Here is a 16,789-nt window from a genome sequence, read left to right as displayed (position 1 = left end):
TTTCCTGTCTGACTTTCTCAGAGTTCGCTCACCCCCTCGCAGTCCAGACAGTGTCCTGAAGCTGAAGCTGTGTCCACCACTTCCTTTCTTTCCCAACTCGTCCTGCTCACAGTCCGATCGATCCTCGTTTGACAGGGGAAGTCACGGCGAATACCACGACCAACGGAAGCAACTCTTGTCCAATTCTTCTCCGCCACCTCATTACACACTCTTTGAGAGTCACCTGGGGTCTCAGGCGCCCTCACCAAGTGCTCTGGAGTCCATTTCCAGAGGTCCGGATGGACGCTTCATTGTCCAGCCACTGCCAGAGGGTTCTAGTCCCTCGAATAGAAAACATTTAAAGAAGACTGTCCTACAAAGTAATGGTGGAGCTGGTGGGGCAAGTGGCTCAGGAAGCAGCAGGACATCCTTTAGGGACTCTGCAAAGTCGAGCATTTTAAGCTCAGAGAAAGATGAGAGGAAGGATTCTCCTCTCACGGTGGATGTCCCGGAGCTGAGCAGGCCTCCTTCCTCCCCTGGAAGAGTACGGGCCATGGCCAGAAACTTCTCCCGTCATGGCTGCTTTTATTCTGATGACGAGCAAAGCTCAGAGGCTCTTTTAGAAAGAGCCAGCTTTTATTCAGACAACAGTGAGAAGAAATCCAGTGATCCTCTGAGGAGGTATCGCATGACAGGACACACAGAAGACCTGCTGCCCTCCTTTGGAAGGAGGACAAAGCTTCTGGATAGAGACACAGACAGGCCACAGCCTTCAAGCTATGAGCCTATGGAGAGTCAGTTGACTAATAACAGCACCTTAGTCTCACAACTTGACAGTGAGCTGGAGAGGGATAACATTAACAAGTGTGTCCAGCTGGCAAAAGAGAGGGAAGAAATGGAGAGAGAGCTAAAGAGCTATACAGCTGAGCAAAGAAGTCGAAATCGTGGGAGAGATGAACATCAGACTAATAAAACAGAAAGTCCTCAGAGGGATGAGCCTGAGTCAGAAGAAGAACCTGTATGGAAACCACAAGATGTTAGTATCAGACAGAAACATAGGCCTTTGGGTCAAACAAGTCGCGTGTCTGACTATAGGAGAGCGTGCTACTTTGGCAACACAAGCAGTCCCATGGACCGGCTCCCCATGTCTCGCATTCAGTGGGACATTAGCCCTGTAACATCTGTGACCAGCCTTATTCCTGTACAGACTCCTCAGGAGACCGCATCGCCCAGGCCACGGCGTCCTCGCCTCTGTAGAGAAACCACCGAGGACTCGCTTGCTGTTGATTCATCACGGTCTCCGGTCACCCAGAACACCTCTCTCCCCACAATCTCCCCTGATGTTACCAGTGAACCCCCTTCTATGTGTGTCGACGAACCAGATCGAGCGCGGTCACTGAGTCCTCAGGGAAATCCTGATATATACATGAAGTCCATCAATGAGCAGGACATAATGGAAAAGACACAGCATGAAGATATTGCAGGACGGAGGTCAAGGCATTCGTATGCTTATGGAGGCACTCATCTCTGGGAGACAGCTGCCAAAAGTCCTTCATTAATGAGTGAGAGGCCTGAAAGTTCAGCTTCTTCACCTTGTAATCAGCCTGAGAGACCTGCAGACACAGACTACACATCCACAAGGGATCCCAGTACCTCCAGTTACTCTACTTTGCCTTATGAGCATCACAAAGTGGGGCCAAAGGCTAAAGGGAGAGAGACTCCAGTCCAGGATGACCGACGAAGTCCAGGATTTTACTCTGACTTAGAGAAAGAAGGAATCCGAGCACGCTCCCGGAGGAGCGACAGATGCCTTTTCTCTGACAGCCCTAGCCCCATATCATCCTTAACTCTCGTGGAAGAAGCCGAGAGCGACCAGTCTCAATTTTCTGTCCCCAGAATGTCAGACTCCTTCAAGGCCAAGCCCACAGCTCAATCTCCCAAAATGTCCCCACTCCAGACAAGTGCAATTCTCGAGTATCTGAGCCTTCCTGGTTTTATTGAAATGAGTGTGGATGAGCCTGTGGAAGAAGTCACAGACAGCAAAGGGGAAAACTCAGAACTAAAGCCAGAAAAATCAGTGGTGGCTAAACCTGATGTAGTTCCTAAAAACTGGGAGGTTCATGTTCAGGAAAACCGTGAAACTGGCTCAAACCAAGAAGCGGTTTGCTTTAAACAAACTCATTCTGCAGGCGCTGCTGAGGCCAGCTTTGACACTAGTAAAAAACAAGATTATGGACGTTCCCGCCATGGGGAAGCTAGAGTAAGATTTCCTGATGACCCAAAACCATTCTCACCCGGCCCAGAAAAAACTAGCAAGCAGCTCTATGATGAGAAAACAAAGATTCATGTTGGAAATAAGAGCACATACAGGCCCGAATCCAGACTTGGGTCCAGGTCAGCTCACACCTTGTACAGTGCAGCTAAAGGCATGGCGGATATAGTGTCAAAACACTCGCAGAGTTTTGTAGACAGTAGTGAGTCTTTATCAGAGCAATCCCAAAGACAAGCTTCTCAGGGCAGCAGGACTAATAACATTGTATCGCGTATAAATCAAGCCCCTGTGCCATTTCTAAAGAAATCCTTAAGCATAGGTCCCTGCAGGACTCTTTCAGGTATGGGACAGCCTCGTCCTTTTCTAAAGAAATCTATCAGCCTGGGCCCACAGAGGTGGGAGCACTTTGAGAGCCCAAGGACTTATATTTCTGAGAGATGCTACTGGGATGAATTCCCAAACCCAGACGTCAGGGTGAAGTCCTATAGTTTGGGTCGCACACCGCCTTCCCTCCCCAGGCCAGGCCCCTCCTGGAGGGAGTATGTCCCGTTCAGGCGCCCCAGCATGGGCAGCTTAGAGAGGCCTCATCACGCACAAAGATCTTTAGCTAGTCCTTCCTACCTCACGCCTGCTGCGTATCTACCCAGACAAACCTCAGTCTCCCCACTGATGGAACCCTCCGATCCACGACGGCAAGCTACCGTTTTCCCAGAATCCTCCAGATGGTCCCCCACTTATCCTGAAGCTCTGAGGTCTGTCCAACATAAATATGTCCCCATGCCCTCCTCTATCCCCATCCCCCACTACCAGCACCAGCACTGGGCAGGATCCAGAGGGGATGGCCTGAAACCCATGGACTCAAGGAGAGGTCCTCCGAGGTCCTACCTGCCCAGGGGCATTAGCTGGCCCTCACCTTACTACGCCCCTTTCCCACCACGAGAGGGAGAGATCTACAGGCATCCTGACAGGATGATGGGGAGGGGAGGGGAGACCGAGATCCGGGAAGGCAGAGAAATCAGGGAGGGGGGCAGGGCCAGTTATGCCAGTCAGAGCAGTGGTAGAGGGAGTGCTGGACTCTTCCGGCAGTCCCTGTCCATCACTCCCACGCTGCTCAGCTCCCCAGAAACCACAGAGGAAAATGAGCGTCACAGAGCTGACATGGATTTGCCTGAGAGGAGAGCGAAAAGGTGAAACACCGTCACACCTGAAAAAGCAAAACAAACTGGAGCGTCCTCACGGCTGAAGGACTTCTTTCTGTTGCCAAAATAACATTAATATTGTCATTTTACTTGTTGGTAATTGCTTTTATTCTTACCACCTTGTTTTGTGTGTCTAGAAGGAACACATCAGTAGATGAGAGTTATGAGTGGGACTCTGCTGATGCCTGTGTGGACTCTGAGGTCCTGGAGGCCACAAAGTTTGATCAGTCACAAACAGGTTTACAGAGAGGCAGTCGGGATCAAGCCGGTGGCCTCCAGGATCAGCGGTTCAAAGGTGACTATTTCTGTTACTTTTCTTCTTTATGTTGCATGTTTCCTTATGAGTGAAATGCTTAGGCAGGATTCACACGGATGTGTTTCATGCTTCGGTGCTCTCACTTTTCATGCACTTTGATATTACCCCGACTAATTTGCTAGTTACATTAAATCTGGTGACATCACATGTTGCCAAACTAATTATGGATCCATTGCTTTGCTTTTGAAATGCCAGTGCAGGCGTCACATCACATTTATTCCGATTTTCCAGAAATCGTGTTAGGAAAATATCCTGAGAGAGCGATGTGCCCGTTTGTGCAGTTCATCGTCAACAAAAAGAAGAAGTCCATCATTGTATTGAATAATTAACCTCACCTGCAACCACTTGTGGCAGATGACTCAGCCAGGTGGAGGTTTCTTCCTGTTAAAAGGGAGTTTTTCTTTCCCACTGTCACCAAGTAGTTTTTCACAGGGGTCATGAGATTTTTGGGGTTTCTCTCTATTATTATAGTGTTTTTATCTTACAATATAAAACGTCTTAAGGCGATTATTGTTGTGAATTGGCACTATCTAAATAAAAGTGAATAGAACAAAGTTTATAAGAGCCAGCTGGGAAACAACCACCGTCAAGCACTGAAGCAGCATATCCATGTGAATCCTGCCTTACAGTGATGGCTGCATGTGTTCATCCTGTGCCCTCGTGCTGTGATTATTGTGAGCTTGTCCCATGACATGCCCATCCATGCATTTCCTGTGCCTCACCTCACCCACCCCCCCAGGCCCGTCTCCCTCAGTCAGCCCGCCAGTTTTCAATCCACCTCGATGCCAGTTCAGCCGCTCTCTAAGTGAAGCACGTTTCAACGCTCTCCGCCTGGAGTACGAAGAGTACAGGCGTGCTCAGGAATCCATCTGTTCCCGTGAGCCCTGCGTCACCCCTGGCCACGATTCAGACTCTGACTCCAGCTCAGCACTGCTCTAGCAGCTTAACTCGGTCCGTTATTCTGCCTGCCCTCTCGCCTTCTTCCTCCTTTCTCCACCTCTCACTGGTCGCCTTGCTTGCACCATCTTCTTGCCTGCTTTCATATCATTGATGTGCAGTGAAGTTGTGCTTGATTAAAACGTTCTGATTATATTTAAATTCCTTTAACCTGGCCCTTCAAGGTTCGTGTAATGCTAAACTCCTGTGTTTTTGTCTTTCACAGGTACCTCTAAGGGAGATATCAAATAGCAGTTTTAATGAATTAACGACAGCGCTGTGGTCACCACACAGTCACACCTCACTGGAGCTTTGTTATGTGAATCCTCTTTTAAAATGGACATTGCTCATCAAATGTAAGACAGCAACTCTTCGGTTGTTTTTGGATTGCGTATTCTTTTTCTTGTCTTGTTGTTCCATTGTGCTTTGCATAATGAAGCTGAAAAGGAATTATTTATTTTTCTTACAAAGTGCGTGCAGCTGTGTTTGAGGTTTTATTTTGTAATCTTGACAATCAGGCCCAAAGGAATGAAAAGTTTAGGGAGGCTTAAAATTTTTTTTACAGTCCACAGCTCAGAAAGACCTGCTTTATAAAAGCAACAGCCTGCTACGTATTTGGACTGTTTAAGACGCTCCTTTAGTAAAAAAAAAAAAAAAGGGGGAAGTTTGAGCAGTGTCTGTGTCTCTAATGTCGCCTGTGATACCAATCAAACAGCACTAAAAACAGTTTCTTCCCACTCCCACTTAATGAGACTAAGTACTTAAACAATAATAATAGTACTTGCAGTTTAAATAATGCTAAGGCTTCCTGCAATTTGTGTTACTGATCCTTTACAAGAATTTGCTCACTTCCTGCTATGACTCGCCCTTTGGTTGCCTAAAATTATGTGTCCCACATATTATCTGTCCCAGTAACATCCTCCCATTGAGCTCTTATTAATCAGTTCACCTAAAATCTTGCCCCTGTATTTGTTAAAAATGTATAAATGTTTATATATAGTTTATTGTGAATGATTGAATGTTGTATTGTGTACAGTCCTCTTCAAAGAAAAACGCTTCTTTACTCCACCTGAGTCAGTCAGACTTTACCTCTGCGATTTATGAATAACAGATACTGTAAGACTTGATAAGATACACAGGGAAATTTATTTTTGCCTTATTTTATTCACATCACCCTGAATGACAGTGGAGAGGTTTCGAGTGGCGGGATGTATTCAAACAAAAACCGGAGGATTCACACTGATCGAACACCTTCTCCTCACACAATGAGTATTTGTGTATATTTATTGAAGCGACTTACGATATGCAACGATGTTTACAATTCACATCCTCGATGTGAAGGCAGCACTGTGAATATTTCATCGACTTCTGATTCTGTATTTGAAGTCTGTTATGAATTTTGTGCCCGTTTTTTTGTTTGTTTTGGGGGTTTTTTTTTACCGAACAGAAGACGCTTTTGTACATCACCTGACAAACAGAGATCTAAAGAATATCTTTGTAGCTATAGTTTGGGATTTGTACTATATTTACTTTCCTAACCCAGATGAAAATGCATTTCTGACGATGGCTTTGGAAGCTCTGTATAAACTGGAAATTTTTATATCTTACCACCTGGCTGTTTTTTGTCATTTTTATATGTTTGTAATGAATAAATTGTTTTATTCAGAATGCATCAGACTGAAAGAGTGTTGACTGATTTTCTTTTCTAAACACTTAACACCTATCACTGTTAACACAATAGTCCCTCTCATTAAAGCTTGGGTAACCCTCTAAAATAAGGCTTCTAAAGAGTCTAATTCCCCTGTAATTAAATTGAATTTCTTTATTATTATTATTATTTTGTAATTATATTTATCTACAAGTAGTTGAAGGTAGGTACACTACGAGTTCTTTTTTTTTTTTACAGAAAAATTAGAAATAATTATAATCTAAGTAGATTTTAGATTTATATAGCAATAACAATTTTATTGATATAGCACATTACATGTGTAAAATCAATGTGCTTAATAAGACAACAGCATTAAAACCCTGTGTAGGTTTACAATGCCTTAAAGACAGTGAAAACAGCAAAAACAAAACAAATCAACAGGACCTATTCAGTGTAAACCCGGGTTAATAAAAAGGTTTGGAGTCTGTTTTTGAATATGTGCAGAGTTGTAGATCAGCAGGAAGTTGTTGTAAAAAACAGACTACAATAACGGAAAACACCTTCAGCAAAGAGAAAATGATTATATTGTAAGTGAATTTAAATAGTGCACAAGTGATCTAAAAGGTGTATCTAAAATTTTGGATATTTGACAGGAAAAGAGGCACAAGTTGTATTGTAAGTCATTTTAAGTACTGTGTACAAGTTTTTGGCAATTTTGCAGAAAAACTATATTTCCTCATCTATATTATAAGTACACTAGTAAAATAAGTACACAAGTAAAATAAATTCATATTCTGTTTAAATGCGGAGGAATTACACCTTTAGTCATGGGCCATGTTATAAAGTGTTACCAAAGCTTGTTTATAGCAAACCTGTAGGTATGAGGCTGCCATTGCTTTCAAAATGACACAAAGTCAAGTCAGCTTTATCTTTCATATTAAAAGTATTTCAGAGGCTCTGTTAGATTCTACTTACTTGCAGCTTGCAGAACCATCTTAAGCAGCAATGGCATGAAGTAATTGTTTTCTGCATGACTTTGTGGAGGTCTTACAGAAAGTGCCCAGGTCCTGTGGCCAAATCATTATCGCTTCCCCACCGTGCCTGACAGACGGTGTGAGGTGTTTGTGCTGATGTTTGTTTTTTTCTTTAACAAACATGGCCAGGCATCTCCACTACTTGTTCAGTTTTTTTCTAATTATACTGTTATAAGCTTTAACATTAACGACTGACTAAGATCAGCTAACTGAGGTCTCTAGAGTCTGATGTAGCTGTTGGGTTTTTCCCAGTTTTTCTCAGCATTGCGTGGTCTGACCTTGGGGTGAATTTGCTGGGATGTCACTCCTGGGAACACTGTGGGATTATTTTAACACACACCCGAATACTCCAAACCAGCAAACTGACAAAATGTCTGCATTTACAGAGAAGCTCACACTTGCTGATCAGTTAACTAAGTGCTTTGATTGACAGACACTAACTGCCACTTACCTTTGTTCCCAGTTTTTCCCAAGATTACTTTTCTTTACATGACTAACTATTGTGAGTGCAGGCAGTGTTCTGCAGAAAGCTGAATCACAGTTTGATTTAAGGACTTAAAATGTCGGGGTATTTGTGCAATATTAGACTTTGTCTACACTTTTTGGGATTAAAACTATTAAATATTTTCTCCATGTGATGTTTATCTGTTAAGTTGGTGGAAGTAGCTGTGATGGTGCTTTCTCATGCTCCCAAATCAGCAGTTAAGAGCACAAATGTACCAAAAGAGGACACTTGCTATTAAAACTCTGACTTGTTATTTTGAGGAAGCGCAGTGGATTTCACAGTCGCTGTCTTTAACCCCATCCTTAGCTCTCATATTGACCAAACAAGATTACACAACACACAGCATTTGCTGTTTTACTAAACTATTTTTTTTATTGTTTCAGGTAAGAATTCATCACAGTACACAGGTGTATATTTTGCAGTAGCACTATTTCTTCTCCAGATGTCACCTCACTTGGTTGACATGCGCATGACATGCTTGACCATATTTCCAATACCATCAAATATATAGTGATAGTGATAATCAGTCTCCCACATGAAGGATGGAGTGCTAACCACTTTGTTCTTCTCATCCACATAGGCTTCGTAAAGGAAAGGGTTAAGGTCAAATCAGAGGTTATTTCAGGATAATGACAAAGAGAATATTTTTCACTGATATTAATACTGAACAGAAACCTTGGAAAGGATATATATGGCTCACGGACGTTGTGGCGAGCACCCATGCCCTTCACAGCCTGCACCATGTTTGTGTTTGGCCAGTTTCCCCAGCGGGTGTTGTCGTCTCGCTCGTAACCCATGGTTACCTCAATGCTCGGCAGCACACGGCAGGCCAGCACAGGAGCCATGCTGGCGAGTCTGAAACAGGAGCAGGAGAGGACAGTTGTCTGAGGTCGGAGACTTACCGGTGTAAGCCAGACAGGTGGGACTGAGTCCTGAGAAAAGAAAGTCTCTCCCAGAGCAGCACTGATTTGGTGTGACACCACAAAACTGGTGGCTAGATTAGGATTAATATGATCATTTAACAGCAAATTAAATCCCCCCAAAAACAAAGTTTTAATTTGGAAAATGATTTATGAGATAAAACATCATCAGTTTGCAAATTCTAAACACAGTCACAGTCATTTTTACTTTCTACAATTATTAGTCAAGACAAAAAAACTCATGTATTTTGAAACTGGGTTTGTTTCAGAGCTGGGATGTAAATGTGCCTGTCTTCGGATCAGCTTCAGTTGTTTAAATGTGCTAAAGGCTATAAATAAAATAACCATGACAACCAAAAGTTTTTTATTTTGTGTAGATTTTTTATAAACCTTTCTTTAATTTAATATATGTTTTCATTAATAATGCATCAATCCAATTCATTGGGCTACATACTAAACTTAGAGGGCAGAAATAAAGTATCGTTCCTATTACCAGACTCAATCTGATTCCAATACCAGCATTGGTATCAATACTATCGATACTTCGATTGATCCACCCACCTCTAACAGACAGGATACGTCATTCTCTATTCTACCCACATTTTTAAATACTGTTAACAAAGCTAAATACAGACATGCATGAAGCACTGTTCAGTTATTTCTCAGGAGAAATGAGAGCAGTTTCTAATGCACTGCGCAGGTATTTGAGTTTTAAGAGTGCTGCCTGCGAGCCGCAGTCTTCACAGACATTGAACATTTCCTCGCCCCTCTTTGCACCTTTTGATCTGCCTGTCAGACATCGTGGCACTGAAAAGCTAAGGTTTTTTTTTTTTCTGCATGAAGCTGCAGCTGGAGGGTTTGTGCCATGGATGGAGATGCGCATTGCAGAGTACTCATTATGCCCCCCAGGCACTAAATTCTCGGTTTAAGAAAGGTGGCGTGATTCTAAATATAGGTTTGCTTGTTTTGTTGGCAGATCGTTTTCAGATTTAAAGACTCAATTACAGCTCTGACAAAACAGAACAATGGAGGGGGTGTTATATGGAGGCAGCAGGGCTCCCGTCTGCAATAGAAACATGTCATCACTTTGACAGTGATACTCACTCCCAAATTACACAGCTTGCAAAACATTTGAAGGCCTTTGCTCTTGATGGTAGAATGGCTACAAATGATGGCTGTTTTAGTCTTTAAATAATCTGTAATGGCTCCGACTCCTCTGTACGCATTAATGGCAGTAGGAAAGGATTAATCCTCTTTGGGTTGCGGTCAAGAGCACTTTTTAACCCTACTCAGCCTCCAACTCCACTCTTTAATTCCTGTAATCCCGCATCTCCTTTGACCTTTGACCAGGCCTTCTGCACCCTGTTCCCTGTCTGCGCAGCCACTGCTCATCACCTCATCAGTGCCCTTGTGCCAACGCAGTCACCAAGGCCAAACCGGTCAGAAGCAGTCTGAACAGATGTTTTCAAAAGACAAAAAGGCATTCTGTAATCAGATTACATTACGTAATCTAGCCTCGTTCAAAACTTTTTAGTGCGATTGGGTTACTGATCCAAAAAAGAAAAAAAAAAAATCTGGATTATCCTAATCCCAACAGAAGAGTGAATTTAGGGGGATTTTGTGAAGAAAATGTAATAAAAGTTTAAAATTGATCAAATAAACCAACAGTTGGAGAGATCATGTAGATGAGGTAAACATTAGGCTATGTATAGACGTTTTACTGCAGTAAAGTGGGAAAAAGGTTTCTCTAACCAGAAAATCAGCCCTGTCATACATCAGGACTGCCTGCAATGACACAATCATCTGAGGTGCTGCAGTCAAAAAAAGTGTAAGTACACATTCATGTAGGAAAGCCAGCTTTAAAAATCTGTTCTCTCCATAAATGAGGCTCATTATGATCTTATGATTTAAAACGTGGGTTCAGAATACCCAGAAGCCACAGCCAGCACCCTGCACTGTCATAATGTATGTAGTCCCATTTAGAACAGGCGCAATCGGGATTTGGTCGTCTCATACAGTTTGAATCCGGATCAGGATGAAGTTAATCCAATGCTAATTTAAAAAATTAGCATTGGATTAAGTGAAAAAAAGCACTAAAGTAAGAGGGGTTACATGAACCTGGAGATTTTCATAGATTATTGTGATCCTGATTTTTTTTTCTTTCTTTTTCCTTTTTTAAAAAAAAAAACAAACTATTTTTGAACAACACCGGAGTGTCAGTACCAAGACTGTCCTGTCTGCTTTGAACTGTAGGATTTGTGTGGTCTGCCTGCCCTCATGTTCCTCGATGTCAGCTTAGGACTCTGCTTGTCCTGCTGTCTGCTCTGATCAGTGAGAGCCAATAAGGAAACTTTTAGCACACGATTTGTAAATCTTCTCAATCACTTATTTAATTATATGCAGCTTTTCTTCTCGACTGGGTTTGTTATTTTAACACACTGACTATTCTCAGTAGTTTCACTGTTCCACAGTAGAAGTCAGATTTCCATGTGCAAATCTTTACTCGCAGGAAATGAAATGACTAACAAATTTTAAGGATGCGATGTGATCATTTTTACCTAATAACATCATATTAGTAACTACTAACAGAATCACACTATAAATATGAAGTCTCTCAGTCAGCAGCTCAGCATTCACTGCCTGACTGTTTTCCTTTTTACAGCCTCTCCATTGTCCCAATTCCATTACGGGGATTGTTTAAATCTTTAAATAGTTTAAAGTAATCTAACATAATCTGATTTAAAGCGTGCCAGAACTCACTGGCGGTCTTTAAAGTGGCCTCGTGATTTATCAAATTCTCCATCAGTACTGCAGTAGTGAATATTGCTCGGATCATACGCACCCGATAGGCTTGCGTGAACGATGGAAATCCTTAAGCACCCTTTCCACGTCGCCGTGCAGCTTGCAGTCTTTGCCGTCCTTCATAAAAGATGATCTGAAGAGTAAAAACTAATAATTAGTGGTTCATTTTTAATGTAATACAAACTTGTGTTGTATCTAATCCTAACTCTGTTTTACACCAGCCGGTCTCAGAGTGATTTCTTCACATGTCAGCACTCCTCACAGATTCTTGATGATTCCATGGCCTCCTGGAAAGATGACGGCATCGAAGCTGTTGACGTCCAGCTTGGACAGGTCCTGCATTTGTGTCATTCCCTGTCCGTGACTGAAGCGGGCTGCCTCCATCATCATGTTCCTGCGGGGATGGACAGAATTCATCACAAAGTGCACCCACGTAACCATAGACAAAGTCAAAACGCCCACTGCGCCCATCTTCGAGGCCCACCGGTTCTCTCCAGAGGCAGGTTGCTTTCTCATGTGGTCAATCACGTGCATCTGCTGTTGATTTGGAGCAAACATCTGGAAGCGGGCGCCGTTACGGCTCAGGTGGTACATGGTGCTGAAGACGAGAGGGGTGCATTACCATCTGCCTGTGTTAATTCAGTCATGTGCATTTCCTGACCTCAGCAGGAGTGATACTCACTAAACCCCTTCATGGACATCAGTACCGTCCCACCATCCACATCCTGAGAAAACCTGAAACACATGGACTCACCAAATCACAACTACACCCACACTGGATCTGCTCCTTTCTCCCAGACTGATCTGCATCACTTACCACTGCAACGTTAGTATTTCCCCAGTTGCCGTAGTCACCCTGGTGCACAAAGCAGGCAGGCTGGCGAGAAAGAACAGCCAGCGTTTGTTTTGACAGCAAAGCCCTGGTTGCCAGCATGATTTAGCTTCAATCTCACTGTTGTAGAAGAAAAATAAAAAAGACTTCACAGTTTTACCACCGAGCCACGTAGAGACTTTTAATGGTCGTGGTGTTGATGTCAACGAGGTTGTCCGTATATATACCTGTAGAGTGGGGCTAAGTGACGTTGCCACGTAAGCTCTGTCTTCTGAGAAGAGTCGTCTCTTGTTCGCCTTGACTGACTTACTCTCCTCCTCATGAACACTCTTTCCTATTAATACCTTGTTTATTTATCTGATTAAGTCATTTGGCCACAGAGTGACACTTCAGCTTTGAAGAGCAATGTAAACATGTAGTGCTTCAACCCAAACGGTATCTTGACCTTTTAATAGTTTAACTCTTGGTGACAGATGCAGACGAGCGAACTTGCAGAACAGACGCTAAAAATGTTAGAATAGCTAACATATACTTTGGCAGAACAGTCACAGTGTCTTTTATATAAGGCAACAATCGAAGTGATGCCTGAGTGAGCCCTTTTTTCCTGCTTTCTATAGTTACTCCTTTGTCCCAATTCAATTACAGGGATTGTTTAAATCTTTTGCGTTTAGCTAGTTCAAAGTAATCTAAGGTAATCTGATTTATGAAGTGTGGCAGAACTTGACAGTCTGTAATTTAACCTCATGACATACGTTATTCTACAGTAGCTCATTATTAAAAGACTGTTTATTGATCACATTGTGCATCCAGGAAAAGCCTTGCAGTCTTTGCCAGTAAGACTTTTTTTCTTTTTGCAGCAAAAAGATCCTGGGTTCAAGTCCCCCGGTCGGATTGGGCTTTTCTATGGGGTTTCTCTGTTCTTGGTAGGGTGAATGGTGATTCAGAATCACTCATTTGTGTGAATGTGATTGGCTTTCTGTCTTTTTGTGTTAGCCCTACAACAGACTTGCGACACGTCTTAGACGTACCCTGCCTCTCTCTGCTAGGCTCCAGTCTCACTGCGACCCTCAAATGGATAAGTGGTTAAGAAAACGGATGGATCAAGCTTTTAAACTGCTTCATACTTCTGAACTCTTCACAGTAAAAGGCGTACCATACGCCCTCTAAAGTCCATTAGACCTTAAGACTCTTACTCTCTTTAATGCCATGTTGTGTCTACAGTCTCTAGACTACGAGACCAGAAATACCCCAGGCAGACGTGAACGTTAAAGTCACAACACTGTTAGATCAATGCAGATCCTTCAGACTGCATTTGCTGAAATCCCATTAAAACAATGTTAATTCACAGATGACGAGCGAGAGGCAAAAGTATGAGGTTTCCTTTATTATGATCACTTCTTTTTTAAATGTATAAATGATCATTATTTACAAATTGAGGAAGGGAGGGGGGTTATAGTGACAGTTTGAGGGACAAATGCAGAAAATTATGGAATCAACAGAACAATACACAACCAACAAGAATCACAACATCAGTCACAAGTCCAAGCCTCTGTCTGTGGGAGATGTTCTTGTTGAGATTGTGACTCAAAGTTTAAAGTCTTCACACAAATGAACTCATGCACTGGAAATGCATACTGAAACGGTCACATGTGGGAATCACAAAGTGCAAATAAATTTTTTTTTTTTTTTTTCAAAAGCAAACACAAGAAATATAATGAACAACTTCTGATGCTGTGAGGTGTTTTTTAAACTAAATGTCACCCTTACTGTGAAATAATACAAACATGTTTCTCACTTTCTCTCAATTGCCACACACACTCACTCACTCTCTCTTACACGCGGCGCGAAGACACACACACACACACACACACACACACACACACACACACACACACACACACCATGATTCGTTTTAAAACACCAAAGACCTGGCTCACAATTTCTGACAGTTTTCTTATGTCAAGTACAGAAGGGAACAACGAAGACTTAACTAGTGAAAAGAAGAACAAAGCAAAAACTACAAAAAGACAGCACAGACAATAAATGAGGTCCAATTTGATATCTTATATAAAATAAAGATGTTCAAAGAATCTCGTCAGTGTATTTCTGCATCTGTAAGGTGTCGGTAAAATGAAATTCACACAAATGGCAAGCACGTCAAACTAAAACCATAACGCAAACAAAGCTCCACTCACATCCGGTCAAAAGCAAAACAACTGCCGACAGCGCTCATTCAACTAAATCCTACAAAAACAATCCAGCTCTGGTTGTTCCATCAATTAATTGTCATGAGCCGTGTTGAGCACTTCCAGCAAGTTTAGTTTTCTTTACATGTAAGAACCAAATCCCTAAAAGCCATTTACATGCAATTCACCAACAACTCCAGTGGTGAAAGTAAGAATTAGCTTCTACATTTCTGTCACCACTAAAGAAAGCTTTCATGCACCCAAGCACCGTCATTCAAGGAACCTGCGCACTGACACGCTGTGTTCACTCAGTATTTTTGCAAAGATATCCATTTGATAAAGAGCGGGGCTTTGCCCATCAAGCTAAGTAGCTGTGCTGAGAGAGAAAGGTGTTAGCAAGGCGAGTCTGGTGGCATTAGGGTGTGTATGCGGGTGGCGGTTGAAATTGATTGGCAATGTCATAATCGGCAGGAAATGTTTCACTGCTGTCCTCCATCTCCGAGAGCAGCTCTAAAGCCTGCTCTTCCTCCTCAGTGGGGTAGTGACGAAGGAGATTTGCAGCTGTGGCGAGGATGGATGCTCCGCCCGCGCCCGCCACCAGGTAGAAGCTGATAGCAAAAGTGACGTATATGAGAGAGCCGTGGTACTTTTTGTGCTGCTGCTGTAGGGACAAGATCAGCTCTGAGGCCCAGTAGCAAAAACCTATGACTGTGGCACACTGCAGCACTGGTGGGAGACAGAAAGAAACGGTTACAAACCATTGAATTTACACATTGTCTGTCTTTTTCTAGACAGCATGAGGGGAAAAAAGATTATTACCTGTGAGAATATGTGCAAAAGCATATCTGCGGGTTATTTTCAGGGCAGGGTGCTTGGGACCAAACACATCCAAGAGAAAAGCAGTCAGACTGCAGAGGATTCCCAGGAAACAAAAGCCAGCGATTACTCTCAGCAGCAAGATGGTCTGCGGGTTCACGCAGTAATCTGATGGGAACAGACGGCCACATCACAGAACATTACACGTGAGCTCTGGGATTAATTGCTACTGTGGGTTTTTAACGGAGCTTGTGTGTGGGCCTCACCATCCAGAAGCTTGGGGTCGATGTATCCCAGGACATCTGACACCCCCAGCTCTTGTCTCGGACAGGTTCCTCCGTGGACGCGGAGCCAAGCCGGCTCAGCCAGAGCTGTACAAAGCGCTGTAATGGACAGAGCTCCGGGAAGAGCCGACACAAGGCTCCGCTCCGGCTGCTTGGGCAACGAGGTGCCCCCTCTCCTCCTTCGGCCTCCAGGGACAGTAGAACCCGGCGGGGCATACATCCTAATCCGATTTCCTCGTCCTCTATTGTATAGTGTTGCTTTCCCTTTATTGTCAGTGTACCTGACAGCACTGCGCTAGTAACGAGCAAGTAAGCCACAAAACCGACAACCGGTAAAGCTAATTCTGGACTGATGACAGCGGCTCGGCTCCTTTGTTCACTCAGTTTCCAAATTAAAATAGACCATAAAACTAGCTGTTTAATCAAAAGCAGTGCAGGTGTCTGACTGACGGCAACACAATGGACAGATGGCGTTCAGGCCTGCTAGCTCTGTTGTTAGCCTGAAAAGCTAACTTCTCGTAAACGTAAAATTTCGTCAAGTTTTTCTTTGTTACAAAAAATAACTTTAACAGCGACCGACACGACAGTCATACGTCTATAAAGTAATATAGCTAACAACACTAATAAATTAACGATCGATTTGGTACACAAAAAACAAAGACAAAACAAAAGGAAACGTCCGCTGGCTTCCTCGAAAACACTTGACTTCCTTGTTCATACCATTCTTCTTCTTCGCGGTCTCGATAGCTGTGAAAGTCAGTACTCCCACCTACTGGCGACTCCTTCTATGGGAGTGAAAGTCATCATACAATAACAAAATTCTCGTCTTTATTTTATTAAACTCACTCATTGTACATTAACAAAATAAACGTGCTCGCGTGAATAGTTCATAGGAAATCATAAAAAGAGATGACAAAAAATGTATAGCACAATTAAAAGAAACAAGTCTGACCAAAGTGCTTTGCAAGCTAGGTAAGAACAAACAAGATAAAACCTCAGATCAATAGAATACATACAATAAAATACAACATAAAATAAAGCACCGTAAATTTCACGTAAT

At 42.9% G+C, this 16,789-nt stretch overlaps 3 protein-coding genes across 7 annotated transcripts in view; 1 reads left to right on the top strand and 2 right to left on the bottom strand.

Moving 5' to 3' along the window:
- The window catches only part of igsf9b (immunoglobulin superfamily, member 9b), a 28,307-nt gene extending 21,934 nt beyond the window's left edge, over window positions 1–6,373 (top strand). For 2 of the 3 annotated variants that reach the window (XM_080895184.1, XM_080895185.1), the window contains 4 exons: window positions 22–3,438; window positions 3,588–3,745; window positions 4,506–4,717; window positions 4,929–6,373. In XM_080895184.1, the coding sequence (XP_080751310.1) occupies window positions 22–3,438; window positions 3,588–3,745; window positions 4,506–4,705 (3,775 nt within the window). In that variant the 3' untranslated portion in view covers window positions 4,706–4,717; window positions 4,929–6,373. The remainder of the gene's footprint in view (window positions 1–21; window positions 3,439–3,587; window positions 3,746–4,505; window positions 4,718–4,928) is intronic. The other variant, XM_080895186.1, reaches the window with a different exon arrangement.
- Window positions 6,374–8,241: 1,868 nt separating this feature from the next.
- Window positions 8,242–12,740, bottom strand: gatd3l (glutamine amidotransferase class 1 domain containing 3, like). Of its 3 annotated transcripts, none has more exons than XM_080894066.1 (7): window positions 12,671–12,740; window positions 12,429–12,563; window positions 12,294–12,346; window positions 12,096–12,209; window positions 11,874–12,005; window positions 11,652–11,744; window positions 8,242–8,744 (listed from the first exon to the last, which is right to left on the bottom strand). In XM_080894066.1, the coding sequence occupies exons 2-7, from the start codon at window positions 12,543–12,545 to the stop codon at window positions 8,261–8,263; spliced, it is 993 nt and encodes a 330-aa protein (XP_080750192.1). In that variant the 5' UTR covers window positions 12,546–12,563; window positions 12,671–12,740; the 3' UTR covers window positions 8,242–8,260. The 3 variants fall into 3 exon arrangements, with proteins under 3 accessions (XP_080750192.1, XP_080750193.1, XP_080750191.1); XM_080894067.1 differs by having other exon boundaries at window positions 8,242–8,470; window positions 8,554–8,744; window positions 12,429–12,714; XM_080894065.1 differs by having other exon boundaries at window positions 12,429–12,715.
- A 1,068-nt stretch (window positions 12,741–13,808) lies between these two features.
- Window positions 13,809–16,453, bottom strand: tmem127 (transmembrane protein 127). Its single transcript, XM_080893014.1, has 3 exons — window positions 15,712–16,453; window positions 15,449–15,613; window positions 13,809–15,355 (listed from the first exon to the last, which is right to left on the bottom strand). Exons 1-3 carry the CDS (start codon window positions 15,947–15,949, stop codon window positions 15,045–15,047), a joined length of 714 nt encoding a protein of 237 aa, XP_080749140.1. The 5' UTR covers window positions 15,950–16,453; the 3' UTR covers window positions 13,809–15,044.
- Window positions 16,454–16,789: the final 336 nt, after the last annotated feature.

This window comes from Rhamphochromis sp. 'chilingali' (assembly GCF_963969265.1).
Source record: "Rhamphochromis sp. 'chilingali' genome assembly, chromosome: 10".
NCBI classification, from domain to species: Eukaryota; Metazoa; Chordata; class Actinopteri; order Cichliformes; family Cichlidae; genus Rhamphochromis; species Rhamphochromis sp. 'chilingali'.
This window is presented reverse-complemented; position numbering and strand designations above follow the sequence as displayed.

Excerpts from the sequence above, each read along its gene's own strand:
- gatd3l (XM_080894066.1), bottom strand. The coding sequence starts at position 12,545 with ATGCTGGCAACCAGGGCTTTGCTGTCAAAACAAACGCTGGCTGTTCTT. Across the intron at positions 11,745-11,873 it reads CATGGAATCATCAAGAATCT|ATCATCTTTTATGAAGGACG; the intron begins GTGAGGAGTGCT and ends TTTACTCTTCAG. Across the intron at positions 8,745-11,651 it reads CGTTCACGCAAGCCTATCGG|ACTCGCCAGCATGGCTCCTG; the intron begins GTGCGTATGATC and ends CTCCTGTTTCAG.
- tmem127 (XM_080893014.1), bottom strand. The coding sequence starts at position 15,949 with ATGTATGCCCCGCCGGGTTCTACTGTCCCTGGAGGCCGAAGGAGGAGA. Across the intron at positions 15,614-15,711 it reads CGACCCCAAGCTTCTGGATG|ATTACTGCGTGAACCCGCAG; the intron begins GTGAGGCCCACA and ends TGTTCCCATCAG. Across the intron at positions 15,356-15,448 it reads TTTTGCACATATTCTCACAG|TGCTGCAGTGTGCCACAGTC; the intron begins GTAATAATCTTT and ends GTCTCCCACCAG.